The sequence below is a fragment of the Hesperophylax consimilis genome, chromosome 19 (genome assembly GCF_061612785.1).
Source record: "Hesperophylax consimilis isolate HC1 chromosome 19, BYU_Hcon_1.0, whole genome shotgun sequence".
NCBI classification, from domain to species: Eukaryota; Metazoa; Arthropoda; class Insecta; order Trichoptera; family Limnephilidae; genus Hesperophylax; species Hesperophylax consimilis.
In genome coordinates, this window is record NC_142854.1 from 28991671 (window position 1) to 29011242 (window position 19572).

The window sequence follows — 19572 nt, forward strand, 5'->3', positions numbered from 1 at the left end:
GAGACATATACATTATTCACAAACCATCAGAGAAATATTCTTTTATGGAACTCTTTTATTTGGTAAGTTCGTAACTGAAAATATCAACCTTGGAAATACGCTTTTGTAATTATTGCATAGTCTGTTCAGGCAAGAATTCTGCTTAGAGTTCGTTTTGCTTTAATCAACCTTGAACAGGACACAAGAGCGTGTTGAAGGCGCAGGTACATTGAATGGAATCTTGTTTATCAACTCTGGGCTTAATACAGGAATAGTGCATCCTTATGATGCCTCCGTACAATCAGTGAATCAATTTTAAAGTATGAAGCTGCCTCTGCATAATTATTAAATCTTGCAAATGACTTGTAACAAAGATATTTTATGAATTTGTTTTTAAATGCTTCGATTTTGTTTGTGTGGATTTTGTAAAATGGAGACCAATCAACTGATGCAAACTCCAAATGACTTCGTACATAGGCAAAGTAGAGTTGCTTAATAATATCGATGCTATTAAAAAAAATTGTGTTTCTTATGATGAAGCCTAACATTTTAATAAAATTGTGAATAAAATGTATCTGAATACTTTACGTAAATGAAATAATGTTAGCAAAATTAAAATATAAAATGCATATTTTTTCGTCTCCCCCGACATAAAAACTCCCCTTTCGTGATAATAAACCTAAATCTAACTGTTTGAATAAGAAATATTACTGAAATTATAAACATGTTATTTTACGTTATTGATATTATTGCTTACTAGCAACACTTAATTTTATATATCTTTGGTTATTTTTCTATGGATTTATTGTCAAAAAAACGCATCGACATGGCGTTGTATATTGCTTGCATCTAAAAATTTTAAGTCATGTATTTCAGTTTATATTGCTTGCCCCAACCTAATTCTTTCGGATTCGGATTCCCCGGCCCAAAGTTAGTATAAAGATAACTAGTTTTATTGTCAGAAAGCGTTCAAAATGGCCAGTTAAATTGTTTGTGCGTCGAAATTTTAAAGTCGTGTAATTCAGAACCACTCGGAACATTAGAACGTCAAAAGACGTAAATATGATAATAGCGGTCAAGACATTAGTACGTCTTTTCACGTAAGCGCGCGAGATTTTACAAAAATCGATTTATTTCCATCACTAGTATACGGATTGCCATGATTTAAAAAACAGAGTATCGATAATGAATAACGCTACGCGTCTGCATTAAAAAATATCTATGGAATCTTGAGGTGCATTATCTGAGTCGATTGAATCTGTCAGCTTGTTCGTTCGTAATTTATTGCGTTTTTAAATAATTTATTAAAAATATTTTAGTTTGGACGGTTAATATTTTGAGGTGACCAATAGTTTTTAATTATATTTCTTCAATATATAAAATGTTATTTCTTTATGATACTCAGAAAAAAGTACATTTTTCACAGCTTTGAAATAATGGTCAGCGATTTTTACATATTTTTGACGTTTTCAGAAAATGTATATTTAGAAACGCAAATATTTACGTATAACAAAACAATACGATAGTGAATTTCATAATCTTTCCAAAACATTTTTTAGAATGAGGCTACGTTTCCCAAGACGTGAGTTATGATGCTTTTAGCAAAAGTCGTGAATAACACAAAAATTTCCGCGTTTTGACAGTTCGCAAAGGAACACATAGCATACAAATGCCTTTGTCTGGGAGGTTAATATTGCTTGCCGCCACCTAATTCTTCCAGATTCGGATTCCCCGGCCCAAAGTTAGTATAAAAATAACTAGTTTTAATTTTTAGGAATTTCACCCATAAACCGAATATATTCCTATTCTTACAATTAACCAGCACCAATTTCAGAGTTCAAGTGTAACTTAGTTAGTATAAATAGAACCTCTTTACATACAGGGTAAAGCATGACTGTCAAGACGTCAAACAAGCGTCATCAAAAAAGTAAAAGCAGTTCAATTTCAATTATTGTGTAGTTCGTACAATATTACTTTAGATAGACGAAAAAATGGTTACAAACGAGAAGGATGCAAAGGAGACTCTGTGACACATTAGTCTGACTATAAATGAACCACTGACGTCTGACTTGTCTGAATCCTGCCGTCTCCGTTCGTAGAGATGATCGATATTCCTGTACCAGCTCCCGGCTACATTTATGTCACTGGAACCGTTGATATTTTTTTGTGGAACTGGTTCATTCTTGCACTATTTATCGAAAATTAAAAAGTCACTAGTCTCTTGAAACTTACCCACGGTTTCTTTTATTTCTTTTTGAAGAACCGGTTACTAAATTAACGTTCCGCATAAGTATCTGGTAATCAGAGCCGCAGTAACATCTCATTTCAGATATCAACCATCTTCGTATTCAACTTCGAATTAATATGTAATTTTAAATCGGAAATAATTATTCGATCCAATCTTTTTTGATTAATAAAATTAGAACAGTAGGTAGACGAAATAAAGATATTCTCTGGAAATGGCAACTCTTATATATCATTAGAATTTTCTAAGCTTTTTAAACTGTGGAATTATAGATATAACTCCTTACTAAGTAGCATACAATAAATAATTAATTATTATTAATAATAATTTAAATTAATAATTTTAAACAAATATACTAAATCGGAAAAAATTCGTCGTTTCGATAATTTTAATCAATTTAATGAGCAAAGTAGGAAGCCGTTATTTAGACATTATCTATAAATACCAACTCTAAAATATCTTGAGAATTTATTTAGCATTATTTCAATCGTGCGAAAGAACTTCGTAATTTTATGAGCAAACTATGGAATTATACTGATCGTTTTGATATTATGAAAGTCATTAAAATACTCTTAAAATAAGGTCCAACATATGAACAGCTTTATTGCATATGTCTACAACTAGAAATTACTGACATATTAGGTTTGGTTTACTTATTCATAAAAGACCAAAGTTTTGGTTTTTTGATATTATTAATTATTTTAACAAATTTAATATATCATCTTTACAATGTGCAATATACTTAAAATTTAGAATGTAAGACCGGTGACTAAGTAAAATACCAACTTCGAATATAAGTCAATCGACAAAGATGGCATCAGGGGTTCTATCCCTGAGCATTACCTCAGGGTAGCTCTTATAAAGACATATCGATTATCTCTCGAGGGGTGGAGTCAGCTATCATCTGTTGCTACCATCATTCCGACCCATGCAAGGGGTTCAGTAAAGACATGGGAGTCAGGTTTCAGCGTTATATTTTAGCAAAGGGCAACGTTACAACATACAAAGGATTATCATATAGACCACATCTTATACTCATGGGGCACGGAAAATATTACGGGTACAAAATATAATCCTAACTAAGTTCAATCTCTCAATCTAAATTTAAGTTACAAAATCGGAACTGATTTTATTAAAGCACATGGAAAGGGGATAAGATGGTCAAGCTTACATGGTTCTTAAGTCGGTGAGCGAAGTTTAGGCGGCCTTTTTCCACGTGCAACGTAAACGTCGAAACATGTGCGAGCGAGTTAGTTTCGCTGAGAAGTTCGGCCAGGAGTTTAAACTTTGTCGTTTTGTTAAAAGGCAAGGATTTTAGTGTAATTTTCAAAACGTGAGTTTGGATATTCCTTTGAATCCAGATTGCTTCTGGGGCGCGGAACCACAACCCGAAGCAGCGTGTTGACATGCGGAGGTCAGGATTCTGAAAGAGGATGAGGCCGGCGAGCGAGGGCTGACGGCTTGGGCGATTAGTTTTGTTTCTTACCGCGCGGAACGCTGATGGCGAGAATTTAGTGACCGGCAGGTGCTGCTACTTGCGGCGATCTAAGAGCGAAGAGCTAGCATGTAGCGTATTTAACTATTATTATTATTTAATACGATATGAACCGAACAAATGTGACACCGCTTCTTTTACCAGCACTTGAAACTTATTAATGGGGTGTTTCTGATTATATTCAAAATTATCCCCTTGTAAAAAGCTCATAGTCTTATTTATGTAGACACTTTTATCCATAATAATAACACTGTCAAATAAAACTCAGAAATATATACAAACTTAATTGTTACAAAGGTAAATCAAAGAAACATATAAAAATGACATCACAAAGCGATAAACAGTTAAGAGAATTTTCTTCGAAAAATGAATAAGGTTTTCATGCTATATGGGTACGTATATGATGCTTTAATTATTCTTTCTGAAAACATCTATATTAAAGTCGGAACATGAATGATTTTTCTCATGAGTGGGTCAAAATCTGACTCCTCGTGAACATGAATAACTGCAGTCTGAACATGGATAAGATTAATTTCCAGTATGGGTGCACGCTTTATACGTACACACACACAATGATAAGTGTGACTTTAGTGAGCAGGAGAGGTTACAGTTGGAACATGAATAAGGTTTTTATGTCAAGTATGGGTAAGACCTTGACTATATAAATCTACAATGGGAACATGGATATAGTTTTTTCCAGTATGGTTAAAAACATGCCTTTAAAGTTTGGGGCTACTTTTTAATCCTTTTGAGAACATTAATATTTGCAGTAGGATCATAAATAAGGTTTTAATTCAGTAAGTGCACTGTTAAAGCTGACTTGTATGAGCAGGTTTAATTATAATGGGTACTCATGAATAAGGTTTTTTCCAAATGGAATTTACAAATTTCCCATTACAGAACCTGAATAGCTGCAGTAGGAACAGTAAGTGGGCTGTTAAATGTGATTTGCATGAGCATGAGTAGTTACAGTGTGTGCATGAATAAGGTTTTTCTTCTGGATGCGTCTTCAGGTCCGTTATGGTGTCTTAAAAAGATGGCAGATAACGCTCAATATGTACGTATCTATAATAACTAGATAATTATTAAAACGAAATCAGAAAAACGAAAATCGTTTTTACCTGCAGTCTCGAGAATACTTCCAGACTTCTCTAAGCATTCCTTTTTTATATCTGGTAGGTCTATGTTTATCTCCGCGTAAGTGATTGCCCCTCCATCTTTTTTTTGGGGTTCTGATTTTGCTTTGATGGGTACAGTCTCCACATTAATGATACCTGGAATAATAACATAATAACTAATTGATATTCTATTTACGGTCGATAAGCGGATATCACATTCTGATGCATGAATATCCGTTATTCGATAGATTTATTATATCGAAATAGATCTGAGATACAGTAAAGAAGTTATTTTTTATGTAAAGAAATAGACGTCAAACATGCAGTTAGAAGATAAAAAATAACTATAATTTCCGTTGCAATTAGAGATAATAATTGTTATTTTCTAATGGCCTACAATTTTCTTTTTATAAACAGTGAGATATTTCCACTAAAATACCAAGGGCAATGTATTTTTGAAAATGAGTTTTCCAGACGTACACGCAGCTTGACGATGCCTGTGGAATCCTAGTAAGGTTATGCATAGAGAAACGCGGGAATGTCCGTAAAAACAAAGAAATCTACAGAATTTCAAATATCCAGTTGCAGAGAAGATATTTCTATCTCTTCCCGGGGAGCAAAATTTTGGGTTTTGAATTGAGAAAATGATTATTTACTTATAACATGCATCAAAAATAATTTAAGGAGTGAGATGATTTTGTGTTACAGCTAATAGCTTCAGGAATTAGAGACTGTTTGTGAGCATAATTTCGTTACACGTTTTCTTAGATTGCCAATTGGAAAAATTTACAAGTACCGCGCTGTATTATAGGCGATAAAAAGGAGAGTCAAAGACAAGTAGGGGTTGTGACTGCGCCCATCTGAAACACAAACAGATGGATAATGCCACTTACTGGTTTGCTGAACACTTTCGGCAAACGGCAAACATTCCTTTTTCAAATAGGGAAGGTGGATTTCTATATCAGTAAACGCCTGTTTTTCACCTGAGCCTTCTTCCTGCGACCATGGTTCAGTTGTGACGGTAAAATTATCTGGGATGGGAAGATCCATGGCTCTACTGTGATAGGGTCCTTTTATGTGATAGTAATTATTCTCAGCTGAAAATAAGTAACGTCTGTATCAAAACTTATCTACATCATAAAAAATATTCATCAGAGAGTTTGAATCGCTTTTTTTGTTGAAAAAACCAATATGATTCTTAAGCAATTCGGATTTCACTAGAGTTTACTAAAAGCTAATCGTGCCACAAAATAAGATTGCTGTTTTTGAAAATGTATATGATGTTCACTCGGGATAATTAGATAAACTTACTAGTCACTTGGTTTTAATGTGTGACAGCGGCCGTAAATCAACAATGAACAAACTCATTTAATCTCATCTGTCACGTGTTTACACAGTAAGTGTTGTGTAGCTTAGTATGTTATAACGCTGTCAAAACTAATCAGTCAAGTGCTTGGCGATATATTCTTACAATAAACAAGCACCAATTTACGAGTATAAGTGTTACTTTGTTAACATAAGTAGAACCTACTTACATGCACGGCAAAGCGCGGTAGTCAATTTCAAGGCGTTGAAGAAACGTCACAGGGAATTCGAAGCACTTCAATTTTTAAATTATTGCTTTAAAATTGCGTTCGTGGTTGAAATATACTCAAGTGGTATAAATTTTACATAATTGTTATGAAGTTTATATGTTATTACTTTAGAAAGACGGTGCAACTGTTACTGATGTGAGGGAAGCACATAAATAAACCATAAATCAACTATCTATAGATTGATAACTCCGCCCTCTTTCCATACGTTTGGTTTGGTCAAGTTTTAACCTTAGATCTGGCAAATTTGTAGACAACACGCATCGGTGACGTTACAACACACCATCGACAAAGGATAGAGGAAATTTTAAAAAAAGGCTCAACCATAGACAATACAATTCTGATTTGGAACCTACCGAAAACCAAATTCATTAGCCTAAAACATATGTAAAATGTCACCCAAGACCACAAGGTCCCATCTAACAAAGCCCTGTCCTAAGAAAGAAATGAGCTTTAAAGTATCTTCCTTTACAGCTCATTTTCTCAGGACAGCGTTTTATCAGAAGGAAGCTGAAAAACAAACTCATAATTACATGTACAATAATTTTATTTTTTAACTATAAACATGAAATACAATAATATATATAGATAACAAACTTTTCTGTAGGCCTTTTTAAGGTATACAATTCCGTTGTACATTATTTTGCTATTCTCATAAGTTCTCGCCAGCGTTAGCAATGTAAGCGGCCAAAAATAATCTTTATATCGACTTTTCTCTGTTTATTATCAATATGTGTCAATGCATGTGTTATTTATATAAACCTTCCGAAATAAATTCTCTAAATGATGCTGAAAACCTTATCGAAATCAATCGCTTAGTTAAGAAGAACTAAGCGCACAAACAGACAGACGCGAATGTCACTTTATTTTACACTATAGCTAATGGATTCCAACACGAATTGTCAGTATCCAAAATAGAAATATTAATTACATGTTCTTAACTTCTATTTCATAATATCTTTTGTTGTTTTACAAGCTATATTTATTTAAAAGCTTTTTATTATGTACACGATTTTTATTTCTGATATTATGGTTTATGTATTATGATTTGAATTATACCATGTAAAAGTCAAAAGGCGTTACTATTGTTGTTTGTTTAGTCAGGGCCGGCCCTGAGCCAAATGGCGCATGGCACAAGTAAAATTTTAGCGCTCCTTGTCAAAAATAGTAGATACCTTGGCCCTAGGTAATAGAAAGGCGATCACTGTAATCAATTATATTTTGATGATTTGTATGTATGCGTAGCGTGGTTTTTATGAATGATAATCTTACGTTAGTTTAGGTATTATCACACTTGGAAATTCAGCGCCCGAAGCGGACTGCTCTAATTGCGCCCGCACAGGGTCAGCCCTGGCTCTAATTCTTTTTTTATTACTTGATATAATGAATATCTTTCAACACGTTGAAGAAATTTTGTGTATATATTCTTGTATTTTTGTGCAAGGTCAAATAAAATCCTATTAAGTTGTTGCAGTAAGACAGAAATCCTGGGTTCGATTCCTAGTTGAGACCGTTACTTTTTATTTTTCTGTTTCTTGTTCTGTTTCATGTTTTGTTTAGATATATTAGTATTATCTTCTACTTCAATAGTAAATCAATGCTCAATACATCGGTTGTACTGACCCGATTCATTGTCATGGACAAATCGATTCTATCAAAAACCATGACATAGTTCGAGAAAGTGATTTTGAAACGTCATTGAACAAGGAATCGATTATGTCAAAAATCATTCGAAACCACATCCGTCACGTAATTGATCAGAATTCATCGATATTAAAGCAGTCACGTCATTGGTCAGAATTCATCGATATTAAAGCAGTCACGTCATTGGTCAGAATCCACCGATTACCAAATCCGAGAAACGTGAAGAATGTCTCGGATTGCTTCGCAAGCGAAATATTCCGAAGAGTACATTGTGTTACTAATATAATTTGACTTTTTTCTTGCCACTGAAAAAAAAGGTATCCAAATTTCTTCCTAAAAGTCTTTTTCTTCGGAAAATTAAATCCTTGAGTTTTATTTGTTATATTTAATAATAAAATCGATCCGTTATCATTACTCGGTAGAACAGATCCGTCAATTTGCCACCCCAGTATTTAATCGAGTGGTTAGTGGAAAATAAAACTGGACTGTAGTAAAAGAAATTTTAAGAAAAAGGTACTGGTTACACAAAAATTCTAACGTTTTCTTGCTTTTTAATAGCTAATTCATTATTTTTAATAAAATAAATATTCCAAAAGAAACTAGTTCCAAAATAGACTGTTCCTAAGAAGAATCATGTGGGCGGTTCCATAGACCACAAAAGAACCGGTTCCATTTAACCTTAATAGAAATATCGACCATCTCTAGTGGATACGTCAGATCATGCTTTCATCTCACGAGTAACAGTTGCACCGTCTTTCTAAAGTAATAACATATAAACTTCATAACAATTATGTAAAATTTATACCACTTGAATTTACTTCAACCACGAACACATTTTTAAAGCAATGATTTAAAAATTGAAGTGCTTCGAATTCCTTGTGACGTTTCTTCAACGCCTTGAAATTGACTACCGCGCTTTGCCGTGCATGTAAGTAGGTTCTAATTATGTTTACAAAGTAACACTTATACTCGTAAATTGGTGTTGTTTATTGTAAGAATATATCGCCAAGCACTTGATTGATTAGTTTTGACAGCGTTATAACATACTTATCTAGCCAACACTTACCGTGTAAACACGTGACAGATGAGATTAAATGAGTTTGTTCATTGTTGATTTACGGCCGCTGTCACACATTAAAACCAAGTGACTAGTAAGTTCATCTAATTACCCCGAGTGAACATCATATACATTTTCAAAAACAGCAATCTTATTTTGTGGCACGATTAGCTTTTAGTAAACTCTAGTGAAATCCGAATTGCTTAAGAATCATATTGGTTTTTTCAACAAAAAAAGCGATTCAAACTCTCTGATGAATATTTTTTATGATGTAGATAAGTTTTGATACAGACGTTACTTATTTTCAGCTGAGAATAATTACTATCACATAAAAGGACCCTATCACAGTAGAGCCATGGATCTTCCCATCCCAGATAGTGTTACCGTCACAACTGAACCATGGTCGCAGGAAGAAGGCTCAGGTGAAAAACAGGCGTTTACTGATATAGAAATCCACCTTCCCTATTTGAAAAAGGAATGTTTGCCGTTTGCCGAAAGTGTTCAGCAAACCAGTAAGTGGCATTATCCATCTGTTTGTGTTTCAGATGGGCGCAGTCACAACCCCTACTTGTCTTTGACTCTCCTTTTTATCGCCTATAATACAGCGCGGTACTTGTAAATTTTTCCAGTGGCAATCTAAGAAAACGTTTAACGAAATTATGCTCACAAACAGTTTCTAATTCCTGAAGCTATAAGCTGTAACACAAAATCATCTCACTCCTTAAATTCTTTTTGATGCATGTTATAATTAAATAAACATTTTCTCAATTCAAAACCCAAAATTTTGCTCCCCGGGAAGAGATAGAAATATCGTATCTGCAACCGCTGTTAAGTCACACAATTCAGAATACTGACAACAAGTTAATATATTTACCACGAAATTTTTTATCTTTGTGCTACAAACTTCGTCAACATTATAAAATAACTTTGCTAAGGTAGTTTAATACAATCTATTATATTTGTAAAATTTACTGACTACGTATATCAGGGATATTTGAAATTCTGTAGATTAATTTGTTTTTACGGACATTCCCGCGTATCTCCATGCATAACCTTTCTAGGATTCTTCAGGCTTCGTCAAACTGCGTGTACGTCTGGAAAACTCATTTTCAAAATACATTGCCCTTGGTATTTTAGTGGAAATATCTCACTGTTGATAACAAGAAAATTGTAGGCCATTAGAAAATAACAATTATTATCTCTAATTGCAACGGCAATTATAGTTATATTTTATCTTGTAACTGCATATTTGACGTCAATTTCTTTATAGAAAAAATAACTTCTTTACTGTATATCTTTCTATTCGATATAATAAACCTTTCGGATTACGGATTTTCATATCAGAAGCCTATCAATTTGTTATTATGTTATTATTCCAGTTAGCATTCATGTGGAGACTGTACCCATCAAAGCAAAATCAGAACCCCAAGAAAAAGATGGAGGGGCAATCACTTACGCGGAGATAAACATAGACCTGCCAGATATAAAAAAGGAATGCTTAGAGAAGTCTGGAAGTATTCTCGAGACTGCAGGTAAAAACGATTTTCGTTTTTTTTTAATTCCTTTTCATAATAATCTAGTTTTTATAGATACGTACATATTGAGCGTTATCTGCCATATTTTTAAGACATGATAAAGGACCTGAAGACGCATCCAGAAGAAAAACCTTATTCATGTACACACTGTAACTACTCATGCTCATGCAAATCAAGTTTAACAGCCCACTTACGCACCCATACTGTAGAAAAACCGTATCCATGTTTCCATTGAAACTACTTCTTCTCACGCAAATCAAATTTAACAGTGCCCATTCGTAACCATACTGGAGAAAAATCTTATTCATGTTCCCATCGTAGCTACTCGTACTCACGCAAGTCACATTTAACGGTGCACTTACGCACCCATACTGGAGAAAAACCTTATTCGTGTTCTTATTGTAACTACTTATGCTCACGCAAGTCAGAATTAACAGTGCACTTTCGCACTCATACTGGAGAAAAACCTCATTTATGTTCTCATTGTGACTACTGCTGCTAACACATGTCAGCATCAACAGTTCACTTACGCACCAATTCTGAAATTAAACCTTATTCATGTGTCTACTGCAGCTTTTCATGTTTTTATCAGGGGAATTTGAAACTTCACATTCTTACCCATACTGTAGTAAAACGACATAAATGTCCCCATTGTTACTTCTCCTGCAAAGGAAAATCACATTTAAAAGTGCACTTACTCACCCATACTGGACTTAAACCTTAATGTTCCTACTGCAGCTATTTAGGTTCTGTAATGGGAAATTTGTAAATTCCATTTGGAAACAACCTTATTCATGAGTTCCCATTATAATTAAACCTGCTCATACAAGTCAACGTTAACAGTGCACTTACGGGATTTAAACATTATTTATGATTCTACTGCAAATATTAATGTTCTCAAAAGGATTAAAAAGTAGGCGTTAACTAAAAGGCACGTTCTTAACCATACTGGAGAAAAACTATATCCATGTTCCCATTGTAAATTTATATAGTAAAGTTCTTACCCATACTTGACATAAAAACCTTATTCATGTTCCAACTGTAACCTCTCCTGCTCACTCAAGTCACACTTATCATTGAGTGTGTTTACGTATATAGCGTACTGGAAATTAATCTTATCCATGTTCTGACTGCAGTTATTCATGTTCACGAGGAGTCAGTTTTTAACCCGCTCGTGAGAAAAATCATTCATGTTCCGACTTTAATAGAGATGTTTCCAGAAAGAATAATTTAAGCATCATATACGTACCCATATAACATGAAAACCTTATTCATTTTTCGAAGAAAAGTTCTCTTAACTGTTCATCGCTTTGTGATGTCATTTTTATATGTTTCTTTGATATACCTTTGTAACAATTAAGTTTGTTTAAATTTATGAGTTTTATTTGACAGTGTTATTATTATGGAGAAAAGTGACTACATAAATAAGACAATGGGCTTTTTACAAGGGGATAATTTTGAAAATAATCAGAAACACCCTATTAATAACAAACACAATCAAATATCTAGGAGTAATTATCGATAAAAATTTTAATTGGAAGGAACAAATATGTCAAATTGTAAAATAAATCAGAAAACTGATTTATGTATTTTTAAGAATCAGAAATTTTTTGTCTATAAAACCTATATTTAATATATTATGCCTTAGTCTAATCAACTCTACAATATGGTATCAATAGTTGGGGATCCACATACAAAACTAACCTTACTCCAATAGAAGTGGTACAAAGGTTAATAATTAAAATAATATTAAGAAAACCTTCCGATTACCCAACGGATCGATTATTCGAAGAATTTCAAGTGCCTTCATTTAAAGATCTTTATACTAAAAATGCATTAATTCAAATCATAAAAGAAAAAGACAAGTATCAATTTCTAACTGAAAACCGTACTCGACTTAAATATATTTTTCCATGTCCAAAATTAAACACTTCCTTTGCACAAAATTATTACACTTACCGGGCAAGAATTTTTTTCAATCGACTACCTGAAGAAATTAGAAACATTAATGATAACATCCAAATAATAAACACTGTGAAAAAATATTTTAAAGACAAACTTACAAAAAATAAAAATGTTTCCAATTGAATTAATCTTAAGAATAACTCTTCTCAATTAGTTTCCTTAAGTAACATTCCATTCTTCAAATAAGTTTAAAATCATTTTATTTTAAATTACCTACATACTGTAATAAAACCATGTACACTCCATTTCCAGCCACAAGCTAATGCTTCTATGGAAGAGGGGTCTTGAAATATTTGATCATATATTGTAACAAATAAACAAAAATGTACTTATATAATAAAAAAAAATAAATAAAAAAATAAAAGTTTCAAGTGCTGGTAAAAGAAGCGGTGACACATTTGTTCGGTTCATATCCTATTAAATAATAATAATAGTTGAATACGCTACTCTTCGCTATTCGATCGCCGCAAATAGCAGCACCTGCCGGTCACTAAATTTTCGCCATCAGCGTTCCGCGCGGTAAGAAACAGAACTAATCGCCCAAGCCGTCAGCCCTCGCTCGCCGGCCTCGTCCACTTTCGGAATCCTGACCTCAGCATGTCAACACGCTGCTTCGGGTTGTGGTCCCGCACCCCAAAAACTATCCGGATTCAAGGGAATATCCAAACTTACGTTTTTAAAATTACACTAAAATCCTTGCCTTTTAACAAAACGACAAAGTTTAAACTCCTGGCCGAACTTCTCAGCGAAACTAAATCGCACGCACATGTGTCGACGCTTACGTTTCACGTGGACAAAGGCCGCCTAAGCTTCGCTCACCGACTTAAGAACCATGTAAGCTTGACCATCTTATCCCCTTTCCATGTGCTTTAATAAATTCAGTTCCGATTTTGCAACTTAAATTTAGATTGAGAGATTAAACTAAAATAGGATTATATTTTGTACCCGTAATATTTTCCGTGCCCCATGAGTAAAAGATGTGTTCTATATGATAATCCTTTGTATGTTGTAACGTTGCCCTTTGCTATAATATAACGATGAAACCTGACTCCCATGTCGTTACTGAACCCCTTGTTTGGTTCGGAATGATAGTAGCAACAAATGATAGCTGACTTCACCCCTCGAGAGATAATCGATATGTCTTTATAAGAGCTACCCTGAGGTAATGCTCAGGGATAAATCCCCTGATGCCATCATTTTTTTTTGATTTGCCATATATTAAAAAGGAATGCTCAGAGCACTCTGAAAGTTTTACCGGTAAAATGGAATGATGAAATGTCTGAAAGTCTGAAGAATGAATGAATTTAAAAATAAATGTTATGTTTATTGTAAAAGTATTTAAAGTTACAAAATGAAACATTATCTTGTTTATATTCAAATATTGTATAAACTTACCCAATAAATAATCTTTAAACAAACGGTAAAGAACCAACCTATATAAATAAAATAAATTAACGTGAATTTATTTTATTTTCCATTTTTAATATTCGAATTATAATGTCCCTTTTTTCTCACGGTATTTCATGTTTAAGCTAGTTCAATATACCGTTGATATTTATTTACTTATTTTATTTATTTATTTAACGCCCGGAGGGCTTTTACATGGTTATTTATTTATTTTATTTTATTAATACAAGACTTAGAGGGTACATATGGTTTTTGTGATATTTCACCCTCCATGCTAGGGATGACCCTGTGTTATGGAGGGTGAATTTTACAGTTCTTGAGAGAATAACATTAATTAAACAAGTAAGTATACATAGAAGATCTACAATCGTAATGGTTATTAAATGCAATGAAAGTATGAGATTTATTTGTTTGATTATAATGGTGGAATGGATTACATGTATAATCAGAGTTACGCAAGTAAGGAACGTAAGCGTTGGTGTTGAGGATAAGTGGTGTAGGTACATATGACTTGTTGTAGTTATGAGCACTGATGTGTGAGGGGTTAGTTTCACTTGTGGTTATTGCTATGATGTTTTTGTGTTTATGGATGAACCTGGTGAAATGATAGGAATTATTTGAGTAAATGGTGCCATAGGTGTTTAAAGATGATAATGGTAGTGAGAAATTTTTACAGTATCTATACATAGTTCTGTCATAACAGAGTTCAATGACATTTTTATTGGTGTAGGTGGTGACTTTCTGGTACTTAGATAATAATATTTTGGTATTGCAGGGTAATAAGCAATGTTTACATAAAGACTGTTATAATACAAAGATATATATAATCATTAAGTAATAGTTGGTAGTATACATAATTTTAATTTGACAGATACTTTAAAAGTTACAAAAAAAATTACATTTGATAAAAGCTATGCAACAAGTCATACAAACACAAGAAACAAAAATAGAAAATTACAGCTATTTGTAGGTTTACATGATGTGTTTAGGAGTATTGTTGAAATAAATGTTTTAAATGATCCACAAAACTTGCCAAGTTGGTATTGAATATGTCAACATCACCCAAGTAATGATTTCCCATGGTGTGAAGTCGTTGTATCGGAGAGTGGGCAATGTAGTTACGCCTATGTGTGCTGCTGTAGAATATTGTATTTTGTCGTGTTGTTACTGTGGGTGTATGTGTGTTTATAAGTTGCACGAGTTCACAACAGTCGAATTTAGAGTTAAGTATTTTGAATAAGAACGTTAAATCGTTTATTTTACGTCTATCTTCTAATGTATGTATTTTTAGAGTATTTAATAAGAAATTGTATTTTAAGTCTTCGACAGGGATATTTAATTTAAAATTTATAAAACGTAGAATTTTTTTTTGTATTCGCTCAATGTTGTTAATGTGAATTTTGTAAGATGGAGACCAAACTACTGAGTTATATTCAATAAGACTTCTTACTAGAGATACGTATAATAGTTTAATGGCTTGTAAAGAATTAAAGTTTTTAGTTGTTCTCAATACGAAGCCTAGTGTTTTCATACCTTTGTTCACAATTTGATGGACATGATTGGTGAAACTTAGTTTTTCGTCCAAAATAATTCCAAGATCTCTCATTTCCGTGACTCTTTCTAAAGCTATGTTATTGATGGAATATTCAAATAAAACAGGAGTTTTGTTTCTGAAGAAAGTCAAGGTTTTGCACATTACTACATTTAATAATAAATTATTTTGAACGCACCAATCTCTAAACTTACTAATATTTGACTGTAGTATATGGCAATGATTTATATCAGTTATTTTCTTGTATAGTTTGATGTCATTTGCAAAGAGCAATACCTCGACATCGTTGAAGCAATTGGTTATATCATTGATGAAAATGTGGAACAAAACCCGGCCAAGGTGACTTCCTTGCGGTAGGCCACTGGTAGCCCGGAAAGCTTTCGACATCCAAGATTTTATTTTAACGAACAGTTTACGATTTGACAAATAGCTACTTAACCATTTTAGCATGTTATCCCTTATTCCTAGAGCAAATAGTTTTTGGATTAGTAGTTTATGGGATACTTTGTCGAATGCCTTCGAAAAGTCTGTATATATACAGTCGACTTGTTTATTTTCTGCAAATGCTTGTATAGTGAAGTTTTGAAATACCGTTAAGTTAGTTGCGGTGGATCTTCCTTTGATAAAATTGTGCTGTTTTCGATTAATTAATTTTATTAATTTGGGATAGATTTCACCAAGGACCAATGATTCAAAAAGCTTTGGCAGTACTGACTGTATACAAATGGGGTGATAATTAGCTATGTCAGTATCGTCTCCTTTTTTGTAGATCGGTGTAATGAAGCTAGATTTAGAAGCTATACCGGGTAGGTATAGCTTCTCTAAGTAAAAAGGTACATAGGATTCAATAGTATTAGAAAAATATTAATAAAGTTTATCTAACGATTCATCAACGCTTTCATCGGATAAAAAAGACCAGTCTGTATTTGAGAGATGGCAGTTAATTGCGTCGAAGTCGGCTCGTTTAAAGTTTAGGACGCTTTGTGAAGGTTTCCTTTCATTATCACATGTCATATTTAATTTAATGTATAGTGGAGGATGATGATTATCTATAGGTAGAAGTGGATCATTTGAGAGTTTAACAGAAATTTTAGGATAGTTTGATAAAGCTAAGTCTAATAAGCGATTGTAACTGTTATATATAAAATTATGTTGATGAAAGTTTAGAAAGTTTACTATGTCCAAAATTTCACGTGTACGATCGTTTTCACTTTCGTTTATGATGAGACCACAGTTATTTGCTTTCCATATTAAGTTTGGTAAGTTATAATCCCCAAGAATAACAATTTTCGAGTGAGGCTATTTTGATGAAATTGTTTCGATGGCTTCACAGTGGTTTTTATATGACTGAGGGTCAAGTGGTGGTAGATAGGCCGTTCCAAATATAATTTTCTCGAGACGAGTCGTTATTTGCACAAAAAGATGTTCGATGTTATTGTGTTTCGTGGTTAATTTTCTTGCTGACAACTTCTGTTTTATTGCAATTAAAACTCCAAATATTAGATATATTGTATGATATTTCCAGTTGCGAACTTACCAAATACAAGAGGTCCATAAAAGAATATTTCTCTGATGGTTTGTGAATAATGTTTATGTCTCTATTGTTTATATCTCTATTATGATTTGATTTATATATACATCCTCTCTCCATGTCTATAAATGTATTGTTTTGTAATTTTTTCGTTTTATGTTATCTTTTGTTTTGCATAATTTTTTTAATTCATATTCCTTTCTCACAAATTTAATTTACTTATTCCATATAATGCTTTCTCAGTAGAGGTAAAGTCACATTGAGGAAATCCATAATTGGTTCTATCTTACTATATAATACTTATGTACAAACTGATTAAATTAAAACTGTCGATATCCCGAAAATGAATAAGTATTAACATTTTGTTGATGTTCTGTTTCAGGTAGCATTAATGGGGAGACTGTACACGTGGAAAAACAAGGACCCCGTGTCGAAGATGGTGGGGAAATCCCTTATACGGAAATAGACATAGACCTGCCAGATATTAAAAAGGAATGCTTAGAGCAATTTGAAAGTATTACCGAGAGTGCAGGTAAAATTGAATTTTTTTCGTCTGAATCAGTTTTAATAGTCTTATCGTTTCATAATAAATACTGACTTATTGAGCTTTATCTGCCATCTTTTCCAGATGTGATAGTGGTCCAGAAGACACATGCCGAAGTAAAACCTCGTTCATGTCTCCACTGTAACTACTCCAGCTCACACAAATCACATTTAACAGTGCATTTACGCACCCATACTGGCGAAAAACCTTATTCATGTGCCCATTGTAACTACTCCTGCTCACAAAAATCTTTTTTAAAGAAGCACTCATTCACTCATTCTGGCGAAAAACCTCATTCATGTCCCCATTGTAACCAATCCTACGTTAGCAAATCGCATTTAACGGTTCACTTGCGCATCCATACTGGCGAAAAACCTTATTCATGTTCCCATTGTAACTACTCTTGCTCACGCAAGTCAGATTTAACGGTACACTTACGCACCCATACTGGCGAAAAACCTTATTCATGTCCCCATTGTAACTACTCTTGCTCACGCAAGTCACATTTAACTGAACACATACGAACCCATACCGGCGAAAAACCTTATTCATGTCCCCATTGTAACTACTCCTGTTCACTGAAGTCACATTTAACTGAACACATACGAACCCATACTGGGGAAAAACCTTATTCATGTCCCCATTGTAACTACTCCTGCTCACTGAAGTCAGGTTTAACGTTGCACATACGCACCCATACTGGTGAAAAACCTTATTCATGTTCCCATTGTAACTACTCCTGCTCTCGAAAATCTCTTTTAAACAGGCACTTATTCACTCATACTGGGGAAAAACCTTATTCATGTCATCATTGTAACTACTCTTGCTCACGGAAGTCAGATTTGACGGTACATTTACGCACCCATACTGGAGAAAAACCATATTCATGTTCCTACTGCAGCTATTCATGTACTCGAAGGGGAGATTTAAAACATCACATACGAACCCATACTGGCGAAAAACCTTATTCATGTCCCCATTGTAACTACTCCTGCTCACTGAAGTCACATTTAACTGAACACATACGAACCCATACTGGCGAAAAACCTTATTCATGTCTCCATTGTAACTACACTTGCTCACGGAAGTCAGATTTAACGGTACACTTACTCACCCATACTGGAGAAAAACCTTATTCATGTTCCTACTGCAGCTATTCAAGTACTCGAATGGGACATTTAAAATATCACATTCTTACCCATACTGGAGAAAAACCTTATTCATGTCACCATTGTAACTATTCCTCTTCACGAAAATATCTTTTAAACATGCACTTATTCACTCATACTGGGGAAAAACCATATTCATGTGCCCATTGTAACTACTCTTGCTCACAGAAGTCACATTTATCGGTACACTTACGCACACATACTGGCGAAAAACCTTATTCGTGTCTCCATTGTAACTTCTCTTGCTCACGGAAGTCAGATTTAACGGTACACTTACGCACCCATACTGGAGAAAAACCCTATTCATGTTCCTACTGCAGCTATTCATCTACTCATATGAGACATTTAAAACGTCACATTCTCACCCATACTGGATAAAAAGCTTATTCATGTCACCATTGTAACCACTCCTGTTCACGGAAGTCAAATTTAGCGGTACACTTACGCACACATTCTAGACTAATTTAATTTTTTTATTTTTTTTAAATTTCATAATAAATAATGTATGTTTTATAATTTAGCACCTCTGTAAGTATTAAAGTTCCAACTCACTAATCTTAATTTTGTTTTGATTAGCCACATTAGCGAAAATAAAAAAAACGTGCGTTTTTATATACTCGGCTCTATAATGGCTCGTATTAAGTCTACCGCTGAGAATATTCTTGCCTTTGTCAATTTATGCGAAAAATCGTGGAGCTGTGCAAAAGGGTATTTGCCCGGGATCGTAGTCGCGTTCCAA

General features: G+C 33.7%; 1 protein-coding gene across 1 annotated transcript; it reads left to right on the plus strand.

Annotated features, from left to right (window-relative positions):
* Positions 1–1671: 1671 nt before the first annotated feature.
* On the plus strand, positions 1672–19285 carry LOC149415080 (uncharacterized; the record flags this gene model as incomplete). The annotated part of the gene is made up of 3 exons (XM_089643423.1): positions 1672–1720; positions 17503–17652; positions 17749–19285. Coding segments are annotated over 3 exons (1662 nt in total), but the record flags the coding sequence as incomplete, so codon positions are not given.
* Positions 19286–19572: the final 287 nt, after the last annotated feature.